General features: G+C 41.1%; 1 protein-coding gene across 1 annotated transcript in view; it reads left to right on the forward strand.

The window, feature by feature from the left end:
* The window catches only part of PDE4D (phosphodiesterase 4D), a 658,904-nt gene that overhangs the window by 627,895 nt on the left and 8,043 nt on the right, over positions 1-22,966 (forward strand). The window contains exons 11-15 of the mRNA XM_026865784.1: positions 5,938-6,031; positions 9,196-9,368; positions 18,946-19,044; positions 19,140-19,304; positions 21,046-21,145. Coding sequence (XP_026721585.1) covers positions 5,938-6,031; positions 9,196-9,368; positions 18,946-19,044; positions 19,140-19,304; positions 21,046-21,145 — 631 coding nt within the window. The remainder of the gene's footprint in view (positions 1-5,937; positions 6,032-9,195; positions 9,369-18,945; positions 19,045-19,139; positions 19,305-21,045; positions 21,146-22,966) is intronic.

Genomic DNA, 22,966 nt, shown 5'->3' on the forward strand with positions numbered 1-22,966 from the left:
TCTAAGAACCTTGATTTGCAGTGCATGATTGCATGATCACTGGATGACATAAGTATTCGTGGCTGATATAACTGGGTAGTGGGAATATTAAGTAAAAAAAAAAAAAAAAACAGAAAAGCCACCCTTTGTTCAGCAATAAGAATGGAACTACACAGTGTACAGTGTTTCTTAGAAACTGTGCTGGGACTTATAACATAATGTTGCTTCAGTGGATAATCAGACCAAATCTAAAGCCAAAGAAATTAAGAAGGGTTTTGTGTTTTTATAAAAATATTGCTACAAAACTGTATTTCTAGACACTAAAAGATTTTAAAAGAAAACCCTAAAAACTGAGATAGCATACAACAGGAGAGTGAATGAGTAAAGAGACTAAGGATAATGGGTGAATGCATGACTCATACTGGTTTTAATATCTGAAGAAATGTGAAATTATCAACAGTATGTTCTAGCAGCATTTTTTGGTAGATTGTGTGTGACAGGTTATTGATTAAAACACTGGTAATAATTGTCATCTTCTAATATTGATCCATGTTACTATGTAGAACAGCTTTGAACTAGCTTAAAACTGCAATACTGCTAGAAAATGGAATTAAGCTTTTATCTCTTTTATGGAAAAGTTTTGCACCAAGGAATTAATCAATGTGACTATCAACATACAGAACTGAAATGCATTTAATACAAAATAATGTTCGGGCTTTGTTTTAACCCTACTTAAAATAATGCTGTTGCCTTTATAATTGTTATCAAGTGTGTAAAAAAGGAAAAAAATAAACGCCCTATGCTTGACATACTATAATTATTCCAAATCATCCTGTTTTTAAAAAAAACCCTGATTTTTCTGGAACTAAATAATGCAAGTGTTGAATTAAATGCCTGAAACTAATACAAGCATTATATTCACACATGACTGAATCTCTTATGCTTGCTTGTATTAATACCTATTTTTATCACAGTTTTGTGGGGTTTTTTTAACAGAAATAGTAACCCCTCATTAGGTCATTGAATCAGATCAGATCATTGTGATCATTCTCTGTTAATGCACAGTTGTTACAGTATATTCATAAGGATTTTGATTAGTCATCTGTGAAAAAATTACATCCCATTATGCTAGCTAGGTGGATTCTCTTCTAGTTTGCGAAAAAATGAGATTACTTTCCATTCAGCTAAAAGTGAGGCATTTATTTTAATTTACTTTGAAGTACTTCCTGCATTTCTAGGCAGCTGCTGTCATGATCCTGCTAGAAAAAGTCAATCACCTATCTTCAAAAAATGTTCACTCTTACTGTTTAGCCTTTAAAATGGATGGTTTTTGCTAACTGAAGTTCAGCAGAGAGTGTGGTAGCTGTAATCGATGACACATGGGGGAAAAAAGTCCTCTGTATAGACAGTGTCCTATACTGTCTATGGACAGTGATTTTACTGAAGAAGCTAAGTAGTACTTGAACACAATTTTAGTACAGTGCTTTTTGAGCTCACAGTATACACATTATAGGAAAAATATGAAGAGAAGCAAAGACTGCGTTTGTTATGACATTCAAAATAATGATTTAAAGTATTTATGAAATTCTACTTAGAAGAATGAAAAATTAGTTTCAGAGATCAGTATGTATGATTATGTACCTTACTATACATATATTTCTGTAATTTCTGTATGCTTCTGGCTGTACTTTAATCTGTTAATTATATTTCAGAGAATGATTGTGTGGAGTATCTACCCTGGCTTTCACTGAGTAACTTTCCTTGAAACAATAAGCAGTGCTGTTAAGTGTAGAGATACACACCTCGCTATAGCTTATGTATAAAAACCAGCACATGACCTTAATTAAACGCATAGGTTTCCAACACACATATTTAGTTATGAAGAATGCCATTTATATATAAAGAATGCTGCTAAAATTAATGGTCAATGTTAGATTAATGTTTGGACTAGATGATCTTCAAGGTCTTTTCCAACCTAGGTGATGCTGTAAAATCAAAGCTAGATTTGCTCTGATAAGCAGTATAAACAGAAACCTTATGTTAATTTGTAAGGCTGATCTATTTTAAGTTCCTTGTTTTTGCAGAATATAAAACTTTGAAAATCCAGTAAAATAACATTGCTTTTTTTCATAATTCTGAGTTACAAATGTATTTTTAAAATAACATTGTAAGTATTTCGGAACAAAACTTAGTCATGGAAGTTTAATGTTCCAAGTATTGAATGAATGTTTCATGGTTGTATTCTATTCATAAAAGCTTTTATCAATTTGATTTAGAGAAGAGGCAGCCAGAAAGGTTGAAAGTGGGATCAGTCGCCATGTGCACTTGGGAGCCAGTACAATGAAAGGCTCCGGGTGCTCTTGAGCATTTTGATTCCAGCTTCCAATTCGATTACACTCAAACTGAAGCACAGGCAGAATGGGGCCTTTTGGTGTGTTGGAAGGACCTTCTAGGCCTAGCTTCACCTTATGTGCTAGTGCCAAAGGTTGGTCAAAGAAGCCTTACCAGGACGAGGCATCTACATCAAGGGTAGTCTGCATGCTTCCTCTCCCAGCACAACTTCAGACTGCATATTTACTTGAGGTTTTTGTTACTGAGTCAGGAACTTTATGCAAAAAATGTTAAATGTTCTAAAGTGTAATCGATAAACTCCATCTATACTAAGCATGCAGCCCAAATTTTTTCATGCTATAAATTAACTCCAGTTGGATCTTTGTTATGTCTTTGAAGTTTCTTTCTAGTATACATACAAAGTCTTCGCAGAATTGTATCAGTTCTCTGACTGCCATCTGGGAACATGGTTACTGCAAAAGTTTGTCTAAATTTTTCTATGTACCTTTGCTGACATCAGAAAAGTATCGTACTTTTTCCCCTGAAACCCTGTGTAGTTTTATCCTGGATGAGAGCAGTAATATATATGCGGAGATGTGCACATACTGGGCGTGTATGGACCTAATGAGGACCTAAACTACCAAGCTCCGTCCCTCATTTGTAACCTCTTCTTGAGGTGACCACTGTTTAGGAAACTGTTCTTGTCTCATCAACATATGTACTTTTTATTTGCACGTATTACAGTTCTCCCTCTATCAGACTTCCTAGGTTTTTAAAGGCAGGTAAAAGTGCATATGTACTTCTGTCACTCTGGGAGATTTTTAATGTTACTTGAATATTGTGCCTGTGTTTGTGTTGTGCGTTCCCTTCCTTCTCACACTGTCCTCCCCATGCTGAGAGTAAAATCATTAAAATCAATAGAAACAAATGAAATGAAAAAATTCTATATAAGGAAATGTTTTTAGCATTTTTTTTAGACAATACTTTACTGTTTTGTTGCTGTGACATCAGTATTCATCAGTGAAGAACTGTATAATTGGCTTAATGGACATTTTATATCCTGTCTATTTCCAGAGGGATTTTGCTAGACTATAGTCACGGGCTGTGATATTCCAAAGGAATATAGATATATATATCTAGATATATAGATATATATGTCATTTGTTTTTCCAGTTTAACAATGCCTAGTGTTTACATGGGAAAAATCTTTCTGAGGAAGAATATAATATATGCATAGATCAGCCAAAAACCTCTTACTTCCTCCCCATTCTGAGCTGACAATACCATAATTAAAGTGTATGGTGTAAATGTTTATTAGTAACAAGAGTTTTGAGGCATTATGGTTGATTTGCTTCAACTGTGAAAGTATATGGCATTCATTTTTTTTTAAGTTCTTACAGAAAATATTTACCATTTACTATTAGTGACAAGGTGGTTTCATTTCTCATTTGACTTGGATACCACATGCTAAATCTTATTTCTGAGAGAAAAGTGATGGGAGTATGGACAGTCTAGCCAAGTTTCAAGCAGTTAAGAGGTGGCTGCTGAATGACTGAAACTGTGGACTCACAGATGTAATGGAAACTTCTCTGATTTGCAGTAAGATCTTGTGGGAGACATGTGAGAGTTAGGCAGAGTTTCATTGTAAACTAATTGTACAGGGAATTATAATTCTGTGAAAAGTTGATGCTGGTGCTCTTTGAAGCACTTGGGCCCATTTTAAATATTTGGGAAATAGGTAAAATCAGGAAAAAGTAGGGGAGGTGGTTTATTTTTGCTTGTTTTTTTAATAGAAAAAAGATTTTTTCCACAAAGGACAAGTTATTAAACATTAGAGGATTAAGTAACATACAGATATACTGAAACAGGGTGTAATCAACAAAAATGTCTGAACATCTTGATGACTGTTCATCTCAGAGTTATTTTATGTTCTCAAAAAGCATTATTGTTATGCATCAGAAATTGCTGCCTGCGTATGATCTTCAACTTCATCAGTTTCAGTGGGGATGACGGTTGTCATATAATTAAAAAAATCAAAACAGTTCTCAACTCGTGCATAGTGCAGATGTTTTCCAAATAAGTGTAAATTAAAGTCTTGTTGCTGTTGTGTCAGCAACATCTGAAAGCATATGAGATCACACTGCTAGAGTTCTTCAGAGCCAAAGGCTTCTCCTATTGACTTCATTGTTAGCAGGAGGGCCCTGCAGAATCTGAGTTGTTTTACTGTACACCTATGTTTAGCAGCAACACAGACTGTTCTGCAGGTTTCATGCTGATGGTTGAGTTTTTATGTTCCAGTGACTTACAGTGTGATGGGAGGTTGGAAGACAAGGCTTTCCATCAGCCTAGTATGGAACATAGCGTTAGGATAGAATGTCATGCACATTCCATTTGTTGTGGATGTCTGTACAATAACTATTTAGTTGGACATTCTTAGACAACATATACTCCGTAAGTTCCACAAGAGAATTCCCAGTATGTCATAACAAACCTCCCTACCTACTCCATGCAATTAAATTTATGATTGGGGGGGGGGGGGGGGAAAGTCCTTCCTATTTGTAGCTGCAGAAAAAGCATAGTGCAAACAAACACTAATTTGTTCTCCTTTCAAAGCTGGGAAACTTTTAAGGAGAGTTCCTGAAGAGTTCATACCAATAGTGGCTAAATGGTCTTCTTCCAAAGTGTGGAATGTGATCTAATAATGTTGCTCTGCAACAAAAACAGCATCACAAACATGGGCATCATCTAAAAGGGTTTACTAGGAAGCAGCCAGATACACAAGGACGTATTTAGTTGGGATCTGGTGAACTAGCTGGATTAAATTAAGGAAGAGAGAATATTGGAATGATAATGGATATACAGATGACATGCCTGGAAACTAATGTGATTTTGTGAACTTTTGACATTTTATTATGATTCCTATACATGATATTTAGTTTAATTTAAAGCTGGAGTTTCTGAATACTATCTGGAGACAAGCCATTCCATGAGATCTTCAGTTTTTGCCTTAAATAATTCAGTTTCTCACCTTTATGTGTACAGAAGAAAAAGCATGCAAGCATTACTGAAGTGTGTGTTAAAAGTTTAAGCACAGGCTTTTAAAAATACTCTTAGAATTTTTGTACCAGTCACTTTACTGCTTCCCAAGCTTGATTTTTTTTTTTTTTTAACTTTTGACAGTGGCAACAAATATCAGACCTTACTGTAGAGATTGATAGTTCATGCAAAATGTATAGTCATGTAGTTCATAATACATGTAGCTGTATTTGCAGTATGGATCTAATTTTCAGAAATGTGTTGAGCACCTGCTAGAGCACAGATATGTCTTGAGATCAAAGCTGAGCCTTTGGCTTGTGACTAAAGTAGGATTAGTCTTTGTAGCTCAGGAACTTCCTGAGCTGATGGCGTGTCAAGATGGCAGGAAAATGCAGTGGCTATTGATTAGAATGTTATATAAAAGGTAACTTTTATTTGGAACACTGAGCAATGTGGTAATTGGTGACTTACAAGAAAATAATCTCTCTTAATGTCCTTTTCCCAATTATAAATTGACTGCATTTTCTCATCCTAGCTAAAATACATCTTGATTGCTAATTTTATGCTTTTTAATTTTGTTCTGTTTTCCAGTTTAAAAGAATGCTCAACCGGGAGCTAACCCACCTGTCTGAAATGAGCAGATCAGGCAATCAGGTCTCAGAATATATATCGAACACGTTCTTAGGTAAGACTGTGGTGGGAGTTAACTTTTTTGCCTTTTGTTTTTTTTATTTCTCTGAGCTGTGATGAAGCTTAAATGCAAGTAGCTTTCTATATGCATTTCTGTTTTCAGAAACTGTACATTTAGTATCTCATTGTTCAGTGTTTGAGCAGAGAGATCATGTTAGATCTATTTCCTCACAGCTCAATTAGTCTGTTCATGTGGTTTCCCTCTATATGTAATTAGTTACGTACATATTTTCATGTATCGTTACAACTACTATATTACTACTGTATTAAGAAATGAATATATAATGAATTAATTATGTTTTATCAAGAGTTCTTCCGCTCTGTTTCCCTCATGGAAGTTAATGCAAAGTGGTTTCAGTGTACTGGAAGCACACAAGCACAAGTAATCTGATAAAATCTTGTAGCATGCAGTTCTGATGCTTTGGTATTCCCTTCCTGCATATGAGTGGATGGGTGAATGTGACCAAGTCAACATCTGAACAGACTGTTGCCAAGAGAATTTTACTTATGTGAGATACCATAGCTGGTGGTTTTTGGTTTGTGAGAGAAGAGGGGATTTTTTTAGTACATTTTATCCTGCTTGTCACCATATCCTAAATGGATCGCTTAATTTGTCTGTTCACTCATGATTGCAGTAGTGTGCCTGAGTGCTGCAGCACAGCAGGGTTTCTGACAATAAGAAAGGGATAAACATCTGTCATGGAGAAGCAATATTGCACAGCTTCAGGAGCCCTGAAAGTCACAGTGTACAGTTGCCTGAGAAGATGACCCACTTAGGCTGAAATGGCTGAGATAACCCAGTTTCTGCTTGCTTTTACTTGTAAACTTAAGGCTTATTTTAACAGAGTGAGGGAGTACATCTGTCAGTCTTTCTCATGAGACCTTGGTCTTCAGCAGAAAGAGAGCTGGAAAGGCAGTCACTTCTAAGTTACTGAGCCACAGGTACTCTTTTGCGGCTGCATGAAAAACTAGGATACTTAAAATTGTAGTTACAAGAGGAATACAACAGGGAAAACCTCATTACAGAATTATTGCTTAAATATTTTCAAATGCCATCGAAGTATATAGGTTCTGAACAATAATGTGAAGAGGGAAGACATTCTTTTCATAGAAAATTTTAATGAGTCAGGTTAATTTTTTAAGTACATAATCTATCTCCTGAACTACTACAGGCTTTCTCACATCTGAAAGTTAAGAACATGTGATGAGAAAACATGTTTTTCTGTTTTTATTATTAAAAATAAAATTAGACTGTTTTCCCAGGTAGGGCTGTACAACGTGCATAAAGTTGTTAATAATGATAAGAAATATATTCCTTGTGTAAGAATTAAGGCCCCTACACTGAGTATAATAATATGAAAGATTTTTCTTTTTCAGTGTCATTAACCTGTTTGCCCATGAATGGAAAATGTAAGGGAACCTGCTAATGAGCATAGCACAACCAGGGTCAAAATGGCAAGCTGTCTTCTAGATGTTCAGATGGGCACAGGATCCTTTGCCTTGTGTGTTCACAGTTACAAAAGCAGAGGCAGCCCCATGGAATTCCTCTGGAGATCTAAAGTCATTCAGACATACACTTCCTTTCACTTGAGTTAGTCTGACAGCTTGGCTTATGAACCTTCCTTTGATGGGTCTAAACTTTGTGCATATGACCAAAACCATAAACATCAAAGCATGAACAGGAGTCACTGCTCCTCATCTGTTGTCGGTATGCACCAATCAAGAGCTGCAGCGCTCCGCCTCCCCCCTTTCTTGATTGTCCGTATGAGGAGAGGGGTGAAGTATGGTGGGGGCAGTTGGGGAACTTGGTGCCACAGGCTAAAGCTTGGTGACATTTCCACAGTCTCTTGTTCACTGTGATTTGTTTAGAATTTGTGGTGTCCAGTGTGGCTACTAAAGGGTAATTGAAAAAAGAAATGGCAGATAGAAAGTTAAGAAGCAAACACAGTAACAATCTGGTGATTAGAAATGGACTTGCTGCTTTCACTGTCTTTCATGTAAATGACTATTGCAGGAAGGAAAAAAAGTCTTTAAAGAGCCCAAATTTTCTTTCTAAAATTTTATTTCTTTTGTTCTAAGATTTTTTAAAATCAGTTTTTGGTAGGATCCTGTGTTGGAAAAATCAGTTCTGGATTTTCCTAGTTTTGCTGGGATATTCCTTAAGAACTAGAGAAGTGGCAGCTACATTTCAGCAAAGAAGAGATAATTTGGAGGGTGTCTTTAAAATATGGTGAAATATAGTATGAACAAGAAGAACAAAAATTAATGCAAATTTATATCAGTTTTGGCAGCAGTCCTTTGTTGCACTAACTTGGGTTTCTCTGGGGACCGCAGATGTCTGCAGTGCTCCACACCCCCACACTGTTTCTGCATCAATCAGCTGGCAATTGCCTAAACATACTTTACTCTCAATTTAATCCTTGTCCAAAGTTTTGCTGGCGCATACGGTGATGAGGTGTATGAAGTGATGTCACCGAAAGTTCCTATGGAGGCAAAAGCCCACAGTAAAATGAATGGTTTGGGCAAAACAGTCCTTTTGTTGGTATTACTTACTCTGGGAGGTGCAGAAATACACTGCATGGCTGGTGTGAACTGCCTCTACATCAAAATTACGTGTAGATTGGCTGGCAAAGGCTTTGAGTTGTACAAAGTCTTAATGCAAACAGAATCAGTCTCCAAGTATTAGGTCCTTCAAGTCCTGAAAATGTTTTATAAAGGTTTACATGAGATACCATTTTGATTGTTCTTGAAACCCAATTTCAGAGTATTTCTTCCTAGAAAAGAAGAAATTTTAAATCTTCTTGCAAAATGGAAGTTTAGATTTCAGTTGTAATAACATTTTTATAATGAAAGGATTGACTGTACCTACAGTGCAAGGGATGCAGAAGTGGAAATCAGATAGTCACAAGTCACATTTAAAGCAATTTAAAGCAATTGTGAGAGGCAATTTTTGAAACTGAGATCTGCTTATACTGAGGTTTATCTTTTCATGTTTTTACTGCTCTTGATACAAAGCACCTGTTGCAAAATCTCCAAACATAAAAATAAAAAAAGTTTTGTTAAGAACTACAGTATCTGTAAGATGCAACTCAACAGTGAATTTTGTTAATATTTGAAATTCCTTTAAAAATTTTTCTCTTCTTCATCATTCTTTTGAAGACAAACAACATGAAGTTGAAATCCCTTCTCCGACGCAGAAAGAGAAGGAGAAAAAGAAGAGGCCAATGTCTCAGATCAGTGGAGTCAAAAAACTGATGCATAGCTCCAGCCTAACAAATTCCAGTATTCCCAGATTTGGAGTTAAAACAGACCAAGAAGATGTTCTTGCCAAGGTAGAGAATATATAAGTCCTTGAATTTAAAGAACTGAATTAAAATAGAGGATGGACTTGTCAGTATTATTCCATACTCTGCTTATAACCATTGATTTCAAGCTGTAGCACCAAAGCCTGGTCTCACCTGAAATAATCTAAATTTGGCCAAGTAAAAGAATAACAAGTAAAATCAGAATCAGTCCATAAGGGTTAATTTCTGTGTGAAAAGGATTTCATCTAGAGATGGAATGTAAATCAGCATTTGTGTGTGCATTAACATAACTGTTTATTCATAAATAATATCTGAAGAATGTAGAGTAAATATACCATAGGGGAATGAAAATATATGGCAGCCCTAGGTGTTTTGAAAATGCACAACTGGTATTATCTTATTAGAGCTATCTTTCCAGGTCTGTCTGTAGCTGTATCATTTCATATACATGATTTGTGGTTTTGTTTTTAGTGACTTTTCCTATGATTTTTGCAGCAATAACCTAAAACTAGCTGTTTTGGAGGCTCTCAAAATAAACCACCAACCACCAAAAATTAACTAGCCCCCCACAAATTACAGATTCGAATCTGTGTGAGAACAGAACAACTTCCTAGGGTTTAAGGACAACCCAAAACATTCTTATCACTCACTTAACAAGTGAGGACTCTCAACCTCAAGGACCTTCTCAGGGCAGCGTCCTGACCCAAGTTACCTCAAGGAGTTTCCTTGGGCAGTGTCCTGACCCAAGGGGAGAGTCCTTGACCACAATGTGTTGTTCCAGGTGAAGAGCTTGAAATGGCTCCCACAGGGGGCTGCATTTATACGCAGCCAAATCTGATCTGTAGTCAGTAGTGGTTCTCATTGGCCAAAGACCCCAGCTACTGTGAAGCCCCGAGAACAAAGGTAGTCAGGAGCTGCTACACTTCAGCAGCCCTGTTTTCACTGGGCGGGTGCACCTGCCACACATTCCACCCTGTGACCACAGTCATGATTCAGCTGTTTTCCTTGAGGTGGTGGTGCAGTCACCTCTTGCCTCCAAGGTTAAAAGGGAACGTGGTCCTCGTGAGTCTCCATACTCGTTGTGGGTTGTTATTCTTAGATGATTATACAATCAAATCTTAAAAAAAAACCCCAACCATACAATGTAGTGCAATCAAAATTGAAGGAAGCTGATCAACCATTTTAACAAGGAAGATTTGAACATATCCAATTAACCAATTAATGCTTAATATAGCAACAGTAGCCTCAAGTCTCTTGCCACTTTCTTCATTTGTTGACCTAAAGTGGCATTAACACAATAGCACTAAGTTCAATCATCTGAATGCTGCCAATTTTACAAGATTCATTTGCCACCATGTTGTTGTCCAAGTCTTGATGGTCCATATGGATCACCATTGCCAATCAGGATGTCGAAGTCATCTGTTTCTTCAAGATCCTAACAAAAAAACAGAACTAGGCCTTGGATCAGAACCTGGGCATCAGGTTAAAAATTATTTTTTTCTACCATTATCAAAGGCCACCCAAGCATGTGGACAGTGCCCATTAGCCTGAGGATAGTATGGGGTGCGCAAACCCACTGTATTCCTTGTGTGCCTGCTCCTGGATCACCCCGTCAATAAAGTGGCTCCTTTGGGTGTTTCCTTCTCTATCTGCCATAGCAATAATTATCTAATTGCACATAGCATTTCCTTACAGCTTCTCACTGTGTGACTCCTAGAGGAGTCTCGCTGTGTGATTCCAGAGATCTTAACCCCTTCTCTGGGAGTAGTTTTAGTGAGCTTTTGAGCCAGTGCATAGCAACCAATTGTCGGTGAGTGCCTATATCCCTGGGGAAGACATGCAAATGTAAATTGCATGCCTTTCCACGTGGGAGCAAAGCCAAGCGATCTCTGTTTACTTCCTGCAATGGAACCACAAAGAGCCTGTCCCAGAGCTGGCAGGGTGCTCCTGCAGGGTTGTACCCAACCCAGCTGCTCCAGGCCCAGCAGCTGACAAAGGATATGTATGGGCACTCAGTCACCGATAATCTACTGTTAATCGCCACCCTTTGGTTGGTTTGCACCTGTATGATTTATAATATTTTTTCGAGATCATTAATCACCCCAAAAATACCATATGACCGCAGTAGGTACTGGATATTGAGGGACACACATAGCTTCTGTCCCCTAAACTCCACACTCTGCCATCTGGTAAATACCATTGTTTACCTGCCAAAACGTCAAACCCTAATATTTTTCCTTTGTTCTTGAGTGCTCCCCTCCAGCAATTGCACCAACTTCAAGATGTGACCAGTAGATTGCCCATGTGATATTGCCCGCAGTACCCCCATGCCAACACCTTCCACCAAAGATGATTCCGTCCTGAATCATACAATCGACCTGTCATCCGGGGGCAGTTTAAACTCTCTACAAGGAGGCTGCCTGGAGTGGGGAGTTTCTGACTGACTGGCCGAACCCTCCAGCTTCCATCTTCACCCTGACCCAGTCAGTCTAGCCCATTTTTCACCCATCAGCAACCAGATCCTGTAACGCTTCTGCCTACATTAATACATGCACGCAAGGGGCAGGGGGGTGCATGTTTGCTGGTTGCATTCAATAGCTCGATGCACCCTCTCTCTGAGGGACTGGATGTGTGCTTTAAGGCATCAGGGATCCCTCTAGTAAGAAATCTAGGTGGCTGGGATCCACCAGTGCAACGAGCGCTATTCCACACCGCCCGCTCTCATCCATCACCAGAATGCAAGCTGCCTTCAGTACTCCCTCCACCAGCTCCAACAGTCTCTTCACCTTAATGGTAAGAGGTTCCCCCTTCTCCTTGGGGTCCACACCCTGTCCTGGTTCAACTAGCATAGGGTTAAGTTTCCCCAGCAGAGAGAGAGGGGGAAGGGATCTCCAGCCGGGTTATTCATACCATGCTGATGTCAGGTCCGGGGGCAGGAAACTTTGATTTTACTTTCTCTTTGGCTTTTTGGTGGCGGGGAGCTGCTCCGTGACCATTTAGTGGTATTTCTCTGTACATCGTTTGTCTTGTTCACACTTATTACTATTTATTGTTGTTATCATTGCCACTGTTGTTGTTCAGATTGTATTATCACACTGTTGTATTAAATTACTTCTTATTTTAACCCAGGTTTGTGCCTCACTGCCAGCCTGACTGGCTGAGAGTGGGGGAGGGACAACAGCAAGGTGCTCTCCGGTCCTGAAGGGGCTTAAACCACAACAGCCTTAAATGGCACAACAACGAGGGGCTGAAATAAGAATAAAAAGGGACAGACCCTGACCAGAGTGTGATAGAGCAATCTGTTGGGTGTAATTTTTATGTTTGTATTTGTATTTGTTTGATAAGAAAATGTTTGCAATGCCGGCCCACTTGTTTGCAGGGTGCGGCTGGATTACTCCTTATATCCAGTGTATGATCCATGTGGTGGAGTTTGTTATTGGTGGAAAATGTATAAAGGGTCTTATGTTGTTATATGGGCTATTGAATGCTTATGCTGCCTTTGTATCGCTGTGTGTGGGTGGGCCGGTACCTGTTTGCCGTTTGGGCTTTTGTTAGGGGTCTCACCCCCTCTGTGGGTGAGCCAGAGGAAGAGATCTTCTCGGCTTTGGGAGAGTTTCAATTATTCTTGGAGCCTGCAGGCCAGTGTGATTGTGGCACTATGCCTTCTGAATGCCTGCCTGATTTCGGTTTGGCCATATGGTATTTCTCGAACAACAGCAGTGCCCAGAAACCTGCCCCGAGGTCAGATAATAGTGAGTGGCAAGGGGTGTGGGAAAAGATGGGCAAAGGCCTGAGTCGGTGGGCACCCCCAATGCTTTGGAATTTCACTCCTGAGCAAATGCAGAGCCCTGAGAAGCTGATGGAGTGCTTAGAAAGGGTGTGTTACCAAGCTGGCAAAACCCAGGAGAAACAAATCGCTGCAATGTGTTGGGGACTTGCCCATGCGTACCGTGTCCTCTTTAATACCACCCTCTGCCCTCAAGGGGGAGAAAAGGCCACACAAACAATATCTTAAACGGGAGGACAGGCAGACTCAACCAGCACAGCGACTGAGCCAGAGAGCCAGGCAGTGCCAGTGTCAGTCGCCCCGATACAGAAAACAAAATATACCAGAAAGTCAGTTCGCAGAGTGAGGGATGCGGATGAGCCAGGCCCAGCACGGGAACAGGAGGAAGGACCAGAGGTGATTGTACAATCTCTATCCCCGACTGAGCTGTGAGATATGTGGAGAGATTTCGGCCGCCTGGAAGGCGAGCAGATTTGCACCTGGCTGCTCCGATGCTGGGAAATGGAACCAGTGCTTTTGAGATGGAGGGGAGAGAGGCCAAGTAGCTGGGATCTTTAGCCAAGGATGCTGGCACTGACAGGGAGATAGGGAAACAGGCTCAAACCCTCAGCCTTTGGAAGGGACTCCTGTTCAGTGTAAGGGAGAGGCACCCCTACAAGGATGATATCCTATGTCAGCAAGGCAAATGGACCACCATTGAGAAAGGCATCCAGAACCTCAGGGAACTGGCTGTGTTTGAGATGATCTATGGTGATCTGAATGATAAGCAATCACCTATGGACCCAGATCAGGCCCCTTGCACACACCTGATGTGGCAAAAGTTCCTGAAGAGCGCACCAGAAGCACACTCGAAAGCATTGGCAATAGTGTCCTGGTGGACAGACACCCACACTAACAGTGGATGGAGTGGTTGGCAAGCTCCGGCAATATGAGGGAAATCTCCCTTCATCTCAGCATTCCCGGGTCTCAGCTGTGGAGGAACTGTCTCAAGAGGGTCCAGAAAATGGAAGAGGACATGTCCTACATTCCACCTGCACGGGATGATGTCTCAGCCATTAGAAGTAAACGTTTCCCCACCCAAGAGAAAGGCAGCAGAAGGTACACACCACGAGGCACCCTGTGGTTTTTCCTCCACGACCATGGAGAAAACATGAGGAGGTGGGATGGACAGCCCACTGCTGACCTAGCTGCACAAGTAGAGCAGCTGAAAGGGAAGACCATCGCGAAAGGGGAGTCCTCCAAGAAGAGCGCAGCTCCAGTGACCAGTTAGAAATCCCCCAGGCAGAATAGAATGGTGAACGTTATGTCTGACCCTCTTGAGGGGATCAGTAAATCATTCTTGCAAGAAGTGAGTGATGATGAGCAGGATTAGAGGGGCCCTGCCTCCAGCCAGGTAGAGGAAAGGGATAATCGGATTTACTGGACAGTGTGGATCCGATGGCCTGGCACGTCAGACCCACAAGAGTATAAGGCTTTGGTAGACACTGGCTCACAGTGCACCCTGATGCCATCGAACTACAGTGCGGTTGAATCCATCTGCATCTCCGGAGTGATAAGGGGATCCCAACAGCTGACCCTACTGGAAGCTGAAGGGAGCCTGACTGGGAAGGACTGGCATAAGCACCCCATTGTGACTGGCCCAGATGCCCCATGCACCCTGGGCATAGACTATCTCAGGAGAGGGTACTTCAAAGACCCAGAAGGGTACTGGTGGGCTTTTGGTGTAGCTGCCCTGGAGGGGGTTGAACAGTTGTCCACCTTACCCGGCCTCTCAGAGGATCCCTCAGTGGTGGGGTGGCTTAAGGTTGAGGAGCAGCGAGTGCCGATTGCTACCAGGACGGTGCAGCGCCGGCAGTACCGCACTAACCGGGATTCCCTGGTCCCCATCCATCAGCTGATCCATCAACTAGAGAGCCAGAAGGTGATCAGCAAAACTCACTCACCCTTCAACAGTCCTATATGGCCAGTGAGAAAGCCTAATGGCGAATGGAGGCTAACTGTGGACTACAGTGGCTGAATGAATTTACGCCAGCAATGAGTGCTGCAGTGCCGGACATGCTAGAGCTCCAGTATGTACTGGAGTCGAAGCCAGCCAAGTGGTATGCAACGATTGACATTGCTTACGCGTTCTTCTCCATTCTGATAGCGCCAGAGTGCAGGCCACAGTTTGCGTTCACTTGGAGAGGCATCCAATACACCTGGAATCGATTGCCCCAGGGGTGGAACCACAGCTCCACCATTTGCCATGGACTGGTCCATACTGCACTGGAGAAAGGTGGGGCTCCAGAACACCTGCAGTACATTGATGACATCATTGTATGGGGGGACACAGCCTAGGAAGTCTTTGAGAAAGGGAAGAAGATGATTGAAATACTCCTGAAGGCTGGCTTTGCCATTAAGCAAAAGAAAGTTAAGGGGCCTGCAAGGGAAATTCAATTCCTAGGAATAAAATGGCAAGATGGGCGTCGCCACATCCCAGTGGATGTGATAAAGAAGATAACAGCCATGGCCCCACCAACCTCTAAAAAGGAGACTCAGTCTTTCCTGGGCGCTGTGGGGTTTTGGAGGATGCACATCCTGAACTACAGCCTGATTGTGAGCCCTCTCTACCATGTAACCCGTAAGAAGAACAATTTTGAATGGGGCCCTGACCAACAACAATCCTTTGAACAGATTAAACGAGAGATTGCCCAAGCAGTAGCCATCGGGCCAGTCCGGGAAGGGCAGGAGGTTAAGAACATGCTCTGCACCGCAGCCGGGGAGAATGCCTCTACCTGGAGCCTCTGGCAGAGAGCACCTGGGGAAACCCGAGGCTGACCTCTAGGCTTTTGGAGCCGGGGATACAAAGGCTCTGAAGCTAATTACACACCAACTGAGAAGGAGATACTGGCAGCGTACGAAGGAGTTCGGGCTGCCTCAGGAGTGGTCGGCACTGAAACACAGCTCCTCCTGGCATCCCGACTGCCGGTGCTGGGGTGGATATTCAAAGGAAAGGCTTCCTCCACACATCATGCAACCGATGCCACGTGGAGTAAATGGGTTGTGTTGATAACACAACGGGCTCCAATAGGGAACCCCAGCCGCCCAGGGATACTAGAGGTGATTACGAACTGGCCAGAGAGCAAAGATTCCGGGATGTCACCAGAACAGGAGGTGACACATGCTAAGGAGGCCCCACCATATAACGAGCTGCTGGATGAGGAGAAGCGATTTGCCCTGTTCACTGATGGGTCTTGTCGTATTGTGGGAAAACATCGACGGTGGAAGGCTGCTGTGTGGAGTCCCACACGACGGGTCACTGCAGCTGCTGAGGGACAGGGTGAATCGAGCCAGTTTGCCAAGGTGAAAGCTGTCCAGCTTGCTTTGGATATTGCTGAGCGGGAAAAGTGGCCAAGACTCTACCTCTACACCGACTCGTGGGCAGTGGCGAATACCCTGTGGAAATGGTTGCCGCAATGGAAGCAGAACAACTGGCAACGTAAGGGTAAAACCGTCCGGGCTGCTGATGTATGGCAGGACATTGCAGCCCGTGTGGAAAACCTCGTTGTGAAGGTGCGCCATGTGGATGCCCATGTACCCAAGAGTCGGGCCACTGATGAACATTGACACAACCAGCAGGCAGACCAAGCTGCTCAGATCAGAGTGGCTCAGGTGGACTTGGACTGGCAGCGCAAAGGAGAACTGTTCATAGCCTGGTGGGCCCATGAGACCTCGGGCCACCAAGGTAGGGATGCAACATACAGGTGGGATTGAGATCGAGGGATAGACCTCACTATTGACACCATTGCAGAGATCATCCACGGATGTGAGACATGTGCTACAATCAAACATGCCAAGCGGGTGAAGCCCCAGTGAAATGGAGAGCGATTTCTGAAATATAGATTTGGAGAGGCCTGGCAGATCGACTACATCACACTGCCACAGACCCGCCACAGGAAGCGCCACGTGCTCACAATGGTGGAAGTAACCACTGGGTGGCTGGAAGCTTACCCAGTGCCCCACGCCACCGCCCGGAACACCATCCTGGGCCTTGAAACCCAAGTCCTGTGGCGACACGGCACCCCAGAGAGAACTGAGTCAGACAACGGGACACACTTCCGAAACAACCTCATAAATGCCTGGGCAGAAGAACACGGCATCGAGTGGGTCTACCATATCCCCTACCACGCACCAACCTCTGGGAAGTTCGAGCGCTACAATGGACTGTTAAAAGCCACATTGAAAGCACTGGGAGGTGGCACCTTCAAAGACTGGGACATATATCTGGCAAAGGCCACCTGGCTAGTCAACACAAGAGGATCTGTCAGTCGAGCTGGCCCGGCTCAGTCGAAACCTCCACGTGCTGTAGATGGAGATAAAGTCCCTGTGGTGCGCATGAGGAATATATTGGGAAAAATGGTCTGGTTTAGTCCTGCACCAGGCAAACGTAAAGGCAAACCCATCCACGGGATTGCTTTTGCCCAAGGACCTGGGTGCACCTGGTGGGTGATGCAGGACAATGGAGAGGTCCGATGCGTACCACAGGGGGACTTGATTCTGGGTGAGAACATGCCGTAAATCATGCTGTGCCTGTGTAAATTATTGTTTTATTATTGTTAACTGCTAAATGGCAGCTGGACATGACGCAGATGGTATAGAATAATGGGGTGGATTATGTCCTGGTTCAGCTAGGAAAGGGTTAATTTTCCCCAGCAGAGAGAGAGGGGGAAGGGATCTCCAGCCGGGTTTTTCATACCATGCTGATGTCAGGTCCAGGGGTGGGAAACTTTGATTTTACTTTGGCTTTGGCTTTTTGGTGGCGGGACGCCACACGTCAGCTTTGTTCCCTGACCATTTGCGGTATTTCTCTGTATATCGTTTGTCTTGTTCACTGTTATTGCTGTTTATTGTTGTTATCATTGCCACTGTTGTTGTTCAGATTGTTTTATCACACTGTTGTATTAAATTTCACCTTATTTTAACCCGGGTTTGTGCCTCACTGCCAGCCTGACCGGCTGAGGGTCGGGGAGGGGCAACAACAGTGTCCTCTCTGGTCCCCGCAGGGGTTAAACCACAACAACCCCCAGCCCAGTAGGCTACTTTTTGACTTGTTACCTGCTGGTCCATCACACAGAAACCTCCCATCTCATTATCATTCAAGAGTTAACACCCGCAACCCCCACCCCCCTGTTAAAGAAACCCTCTACAAATACTCAGTTTTAGTTTCATCAGAATTATGTGAAGCTCACTAAGCTCAGGTCCTGTTCAGGAGCTTGTACGGACAGCAGTTTGGGGGTTCCCACCTTCTGGACCTATATACCTTTCTGTTTTAATGAGAGCTTGCACATTTCTCTCCTCCAACCTACTTCCGTTATACGCTCCCGAAATATCTCCATCCCACTCCTCAATATCTACACTCATGATTAACTTTCAAATCTGAACAGTAGAAAGCTTTTTTGCTTGTGCCAATTTTTTTTCTAATAACTGTCTTCTCTCTCACAACAATTCTGTCTTGAAGAAGTCAATTTCCAATTGCTCCTTTAAATTTTCTCCACTACTACAAAATAATCCTGCAAAATGCTGTAGCATTTTTCCCTCTAGAGCTTAAGAGTCACTCTTTCCTGCTTAGTGAATTAAAATCTGAAAAGTTGGTAGCTGCAAATTCAAATACTGCAAGATCAGTAGCAGCAGCTTTCCTCCTTCCAGAGTTTAGCATGTAACTTTCACAGTGGCAAGGTTTGAATCTTCATGAATCTGTTGTCTGTAGCTGCTTCAATCAAAAATCACTGAAATTTGTGTGTTAGATTTCAATGTCTTTGTTGCTTGATTATGCTCTAGGAACTAGAAGATGTGAACAAATGGGGCCTTCAGGTTTTCCGAGTAGCAGAGTTATCTGGAAACAGACCTTTGACAGTCATCATGCACACCATTTTTCAGGCAAGTAGCAGCAGCTGTGCTGATCATAGCTTATCTTAGATTTATTTTTTTTTCTGTACCTTGTACTCTTAATTGTTTCTCTTCTCCTTGTCTAGGAACGGGACTTGTTAAAAACATTTAAGATTCCAGTAGATACTTTAATAACTTACTTGATGACCCTAGAAGACCATTACCATACAGATGTGGCGTATCACAATAACATACATGCTGCAGATGTTGTTCAGTCAACCCATGTCCTGCTGTCAACCCCGGCATTAGAGGTAAACTACCCTGAGTTGGAAAAGAGGCAGGCATGAGAGAAAGGGACATACTAAGACTGTTCTAAACTAACTATTAAAGATCTTAGTTTCTGCAGTATTTTTAAAATACTTTTTAATTAATTATTTTTGTAATTAATTTTTTAATAATTTCTTGTATGAATTCTGCTCTTTTAAAGATACTTTGTGAGGATCAAAGCTTCTTTATATGTAAATATGTGCAGAGAATGTCACATCTTTTTCTGTTAAATCATGCAGATTTGTGCTCTTGTAACCTTTTCCATTGTAACATAATGCATAACTTGTTTCCACCATCTCATTACTAATACTGCATCCTATTCTGTCATAATTTCCTATGTGGGATTCTCACTAACCACAATTAGTGTAATTGATTAGGAAAGATAGTGATAAAATGGGATTTCCTCAATAGAGCCTTTTGAAGGTTTTTTTTCCTTGTTTTTTCCTATTTATTCTGATCCTGAAAGGCTTTGTGTTTGTTTCTCAGGCAGAGTGAAACATGTACTAAATTTTCAGTGGACTATCTCAATTTTTTATAAATATTTCAAAATTCTTCAGGAAAAGTGACATTTCATATGTTCTTTTCTGAAGAATTTTCTTACCACAAGTGCTTCTCTGAAGTAGAAGGAAGAAAGATGTAGATTACTTTCCTTTTTTTTTTTTTTTTAAGCACAATGCGGGCCTTAGTATAGCAAACATTGATATATCCCAGTATTGTTGGATATATAAGGCAGATAAAGCAAGCAGTTGAAATTTTAGTAGTTCAAAAGGATTTTCCCTCATTTTAAAGGAGGGATGCATTTTGACTTTTTCATAATGACCGATCTTTTAAGTTACTGAATGCTTCTGCTTTACCTTCTTAAAAAGGTAAGTGGACCTTAAGACTGATGGAAGGTCTAAATCCTCAAAGGCTCAGAAATTCTTATGAAAAAGATTCCTTTATCTCAAGAAGAAAGATCAGATTATGTTCTTAAATCATAACTGGCTGCACCAAACAGATGAACTGGTCATCAGTAGCATTTGTGGTTGCTTCCCAGATCAACTGTTTTTCATGGCCTTGCTCTTAGAAGAGCTTGAGCTAGTAAAATAGCAATGTCTGCCCAGTGCCACTGCTGACCTACATACCTCTGAGCTGTTCTTGATCAATTATGAAAGCAATTATGTCATGAGGGTGATTGTGACAACAAGAGACTAGGGTCAGTGACATGCCAAATCCATTGCAGACTTCTCTTCCCATATTCCTAGTAATCTCATGCAGAAGAAAAAACAGTAAATCTTAAAATGCGTTGTAGTCTGTGGCAATTTCCTTTAGCATCGTTTAGGAGATGTGTGTCTTTCAAGTGTAGCACAATACATAGGAGTCAGGCTGAAATTTTTAACTTGAATTTGTGCTACGGTTTAGAAACCTGTACTTGATGATGTGATAAAAATGATGTATTTACAGACTGAAGCTGAGAAAACTTCAGTTGTTATGGAATTTAGCAATGCTGTCAGTGTGAAGTAAGGATTGTTTTACTTTGGTTAGACTTGAAATATTTATGAAATTTTACATAATTGAAGATTTTATAAAAGGTCGTCATAGCCTATGTGTAAAATCTCTTGAGATCCCTGATACATTTCAAATATGTTTTGCTTGTTCAGGTCTAGATTGAAAGTAGAGTCCTTTTTGTTGAAAACAGGTTTTCATTGATTAGTGATTGTCATTTCTGTTTCATGATTTTTCTAGGCAGTGTTCACTGATTTAGAGATCCTTGCAGCAATTTTTGCCAGTGCAATACATGATGTAGATCATCCTGGGGTTTCAAACCAGTTTCTTATCAACACAAGTAAGTTTGTTCAGTGGTTTTCTCAAAAATTTCCTGCAAGGTTTGCACATAGCACCTAAAAAATGCACAGTTCATTCCTTGTTTGCTTCTTTCTGTAACTTTTCTCAGTAAATAGATAGGTCTTTATATTTTAAACTGGATATTATTTTGCATTTTTTGAACTTTAGGAATGTTTTACATAGTAACCTCTAGCAAGGATTGCTAAGACATGAACTATAAACCTGGCACTGTTTCAGTGTATTGGATGTGGCTTCTTGCACCAATATAACCTGCTTTAATTTCAGTGGCATATGTTGCTATTATAAATGGGTGGCGCATTGTACATCAGTACAAGTTCTTTCATATGATATTATGTCTTTTGACATCTGACAACTTCTCCTTTTACAGTATCTGACCCAGAAGTACAAAAGTTGAAATAATGCTAATAATCCAAGCAAGAAAAAGCTACAGAAATAGAAACATATCTAGGGTTGTGTATTTGACCCTTTTGGTTGCACATTTATAGATACTCTCATTCCTGCACTTTGGATCTATTGCACTGGTGCTAAAATTTCATGACCCCAAATCAGCAGTATGGTTTGAAGAAGGCAGCTCCTTTTCTGACTCATTGCTGTTGTATGTTCAGATAAGACCTCTACTCCAGTTTGACATGCCTCTAATTTTGCCTTAATGGCCTGAGGGCCACCCTGTAGTGAAATTCAATTTGATGACTCAGTCTGCATGGGATTGACTCCAGTTTTTTGGTACTTTATTGGTAACTAGTACAGTTCAGCAGTGTGGTATAAGACAGTGAATGAAGCTTTGTGCACAAAATGGTGTGTAGTACCTAAATTCTTAAAGAGTGGACATATGTAAGTAAAGTTTTTATTTGTGTGTTTAATCAGAAATTGAGTATCAGGGTATATGGGTGACTGAGGTGCTAGGGGAAACCACCAGTTTGTTCAGGTTTAAGCAGGGTGACTGGCTAGTTGAAGGGACCAGTAGTGATACATAAAGCATTCACTTTTAGGCATACAGTTGAAATTGAGCTAAGCTAGGAGTAATTCTGATGCTGTTTATTTAATGATTTAGAGGAAATGTCTTGTTTTTCTCAATTCACCTTCTGATAGAGGGCTTCCATGTCAAACAAGTAACATCACTAGCTGGAACTGCTGTTGCCAGGTTGAAAGAGACAAAGGGATTTTATCCCTTTTGCATTGTTCTGTGTACAAGGAATAAACTTTAGGGACAGACAGAGATAAAGACCATCTAATTTAGGTCTCTCAAATCCTAAATTTTCCTAACCTCTAGAAGATCATTTCCTTGTACCTGGTTTTGTTTTCCAGTGAACCTTACAATGTATTAACATTTCACTAAGTATAAGCTTGTATTTTTAAAAGGCAGAGTTAGAGTTACTTAAAGTAGGTACATATTTGCCATATTTCAGCTTATTCTTTATAATTACTCAGATGTGATATTTCTGAATATTATTTGACTATTTAAGGATTTAGTCTTTTACAGAGTTGTCAAAAATCTAATCTGTCTTGAATGTAATTAAATAACAAATATGGATTGTATTACCATCAGAGGAGATGCTTATTTGGTCACTGTAACTCTGACCTTTCAAACAAATACACTTGAAACTTACAGTGTGTTAGAGATAAGGGAACTTTCTTCCATTTCCACCTCCATTACAAAGTTGAGCACATTTTAGCTCTGTCTGTAGCTCCAGCCTTCCAAAGTATTTTGGCAATCTTGAGTGTTTTGCAGATAAGGCTCATCAGAATGCTATTTGAAAGGAAAATAAACTAGTGCCTGTCTTCTTTGAAAGAAAAATAACAA

Source organism: Athene cunicularia (assembly GCF_003259725.1).
Source record: "Athene cunicularia isolate RWA chromosome Z unlocalized genomic scaffold, athCun1 chrZ_part1, whole genome shotgun sequence".
Lineage (NCBI taxonomy): Eukaryota > Metazoa > Chordata > Aves > Strigiformes > Strigidae > Athene > Athene cunicularia.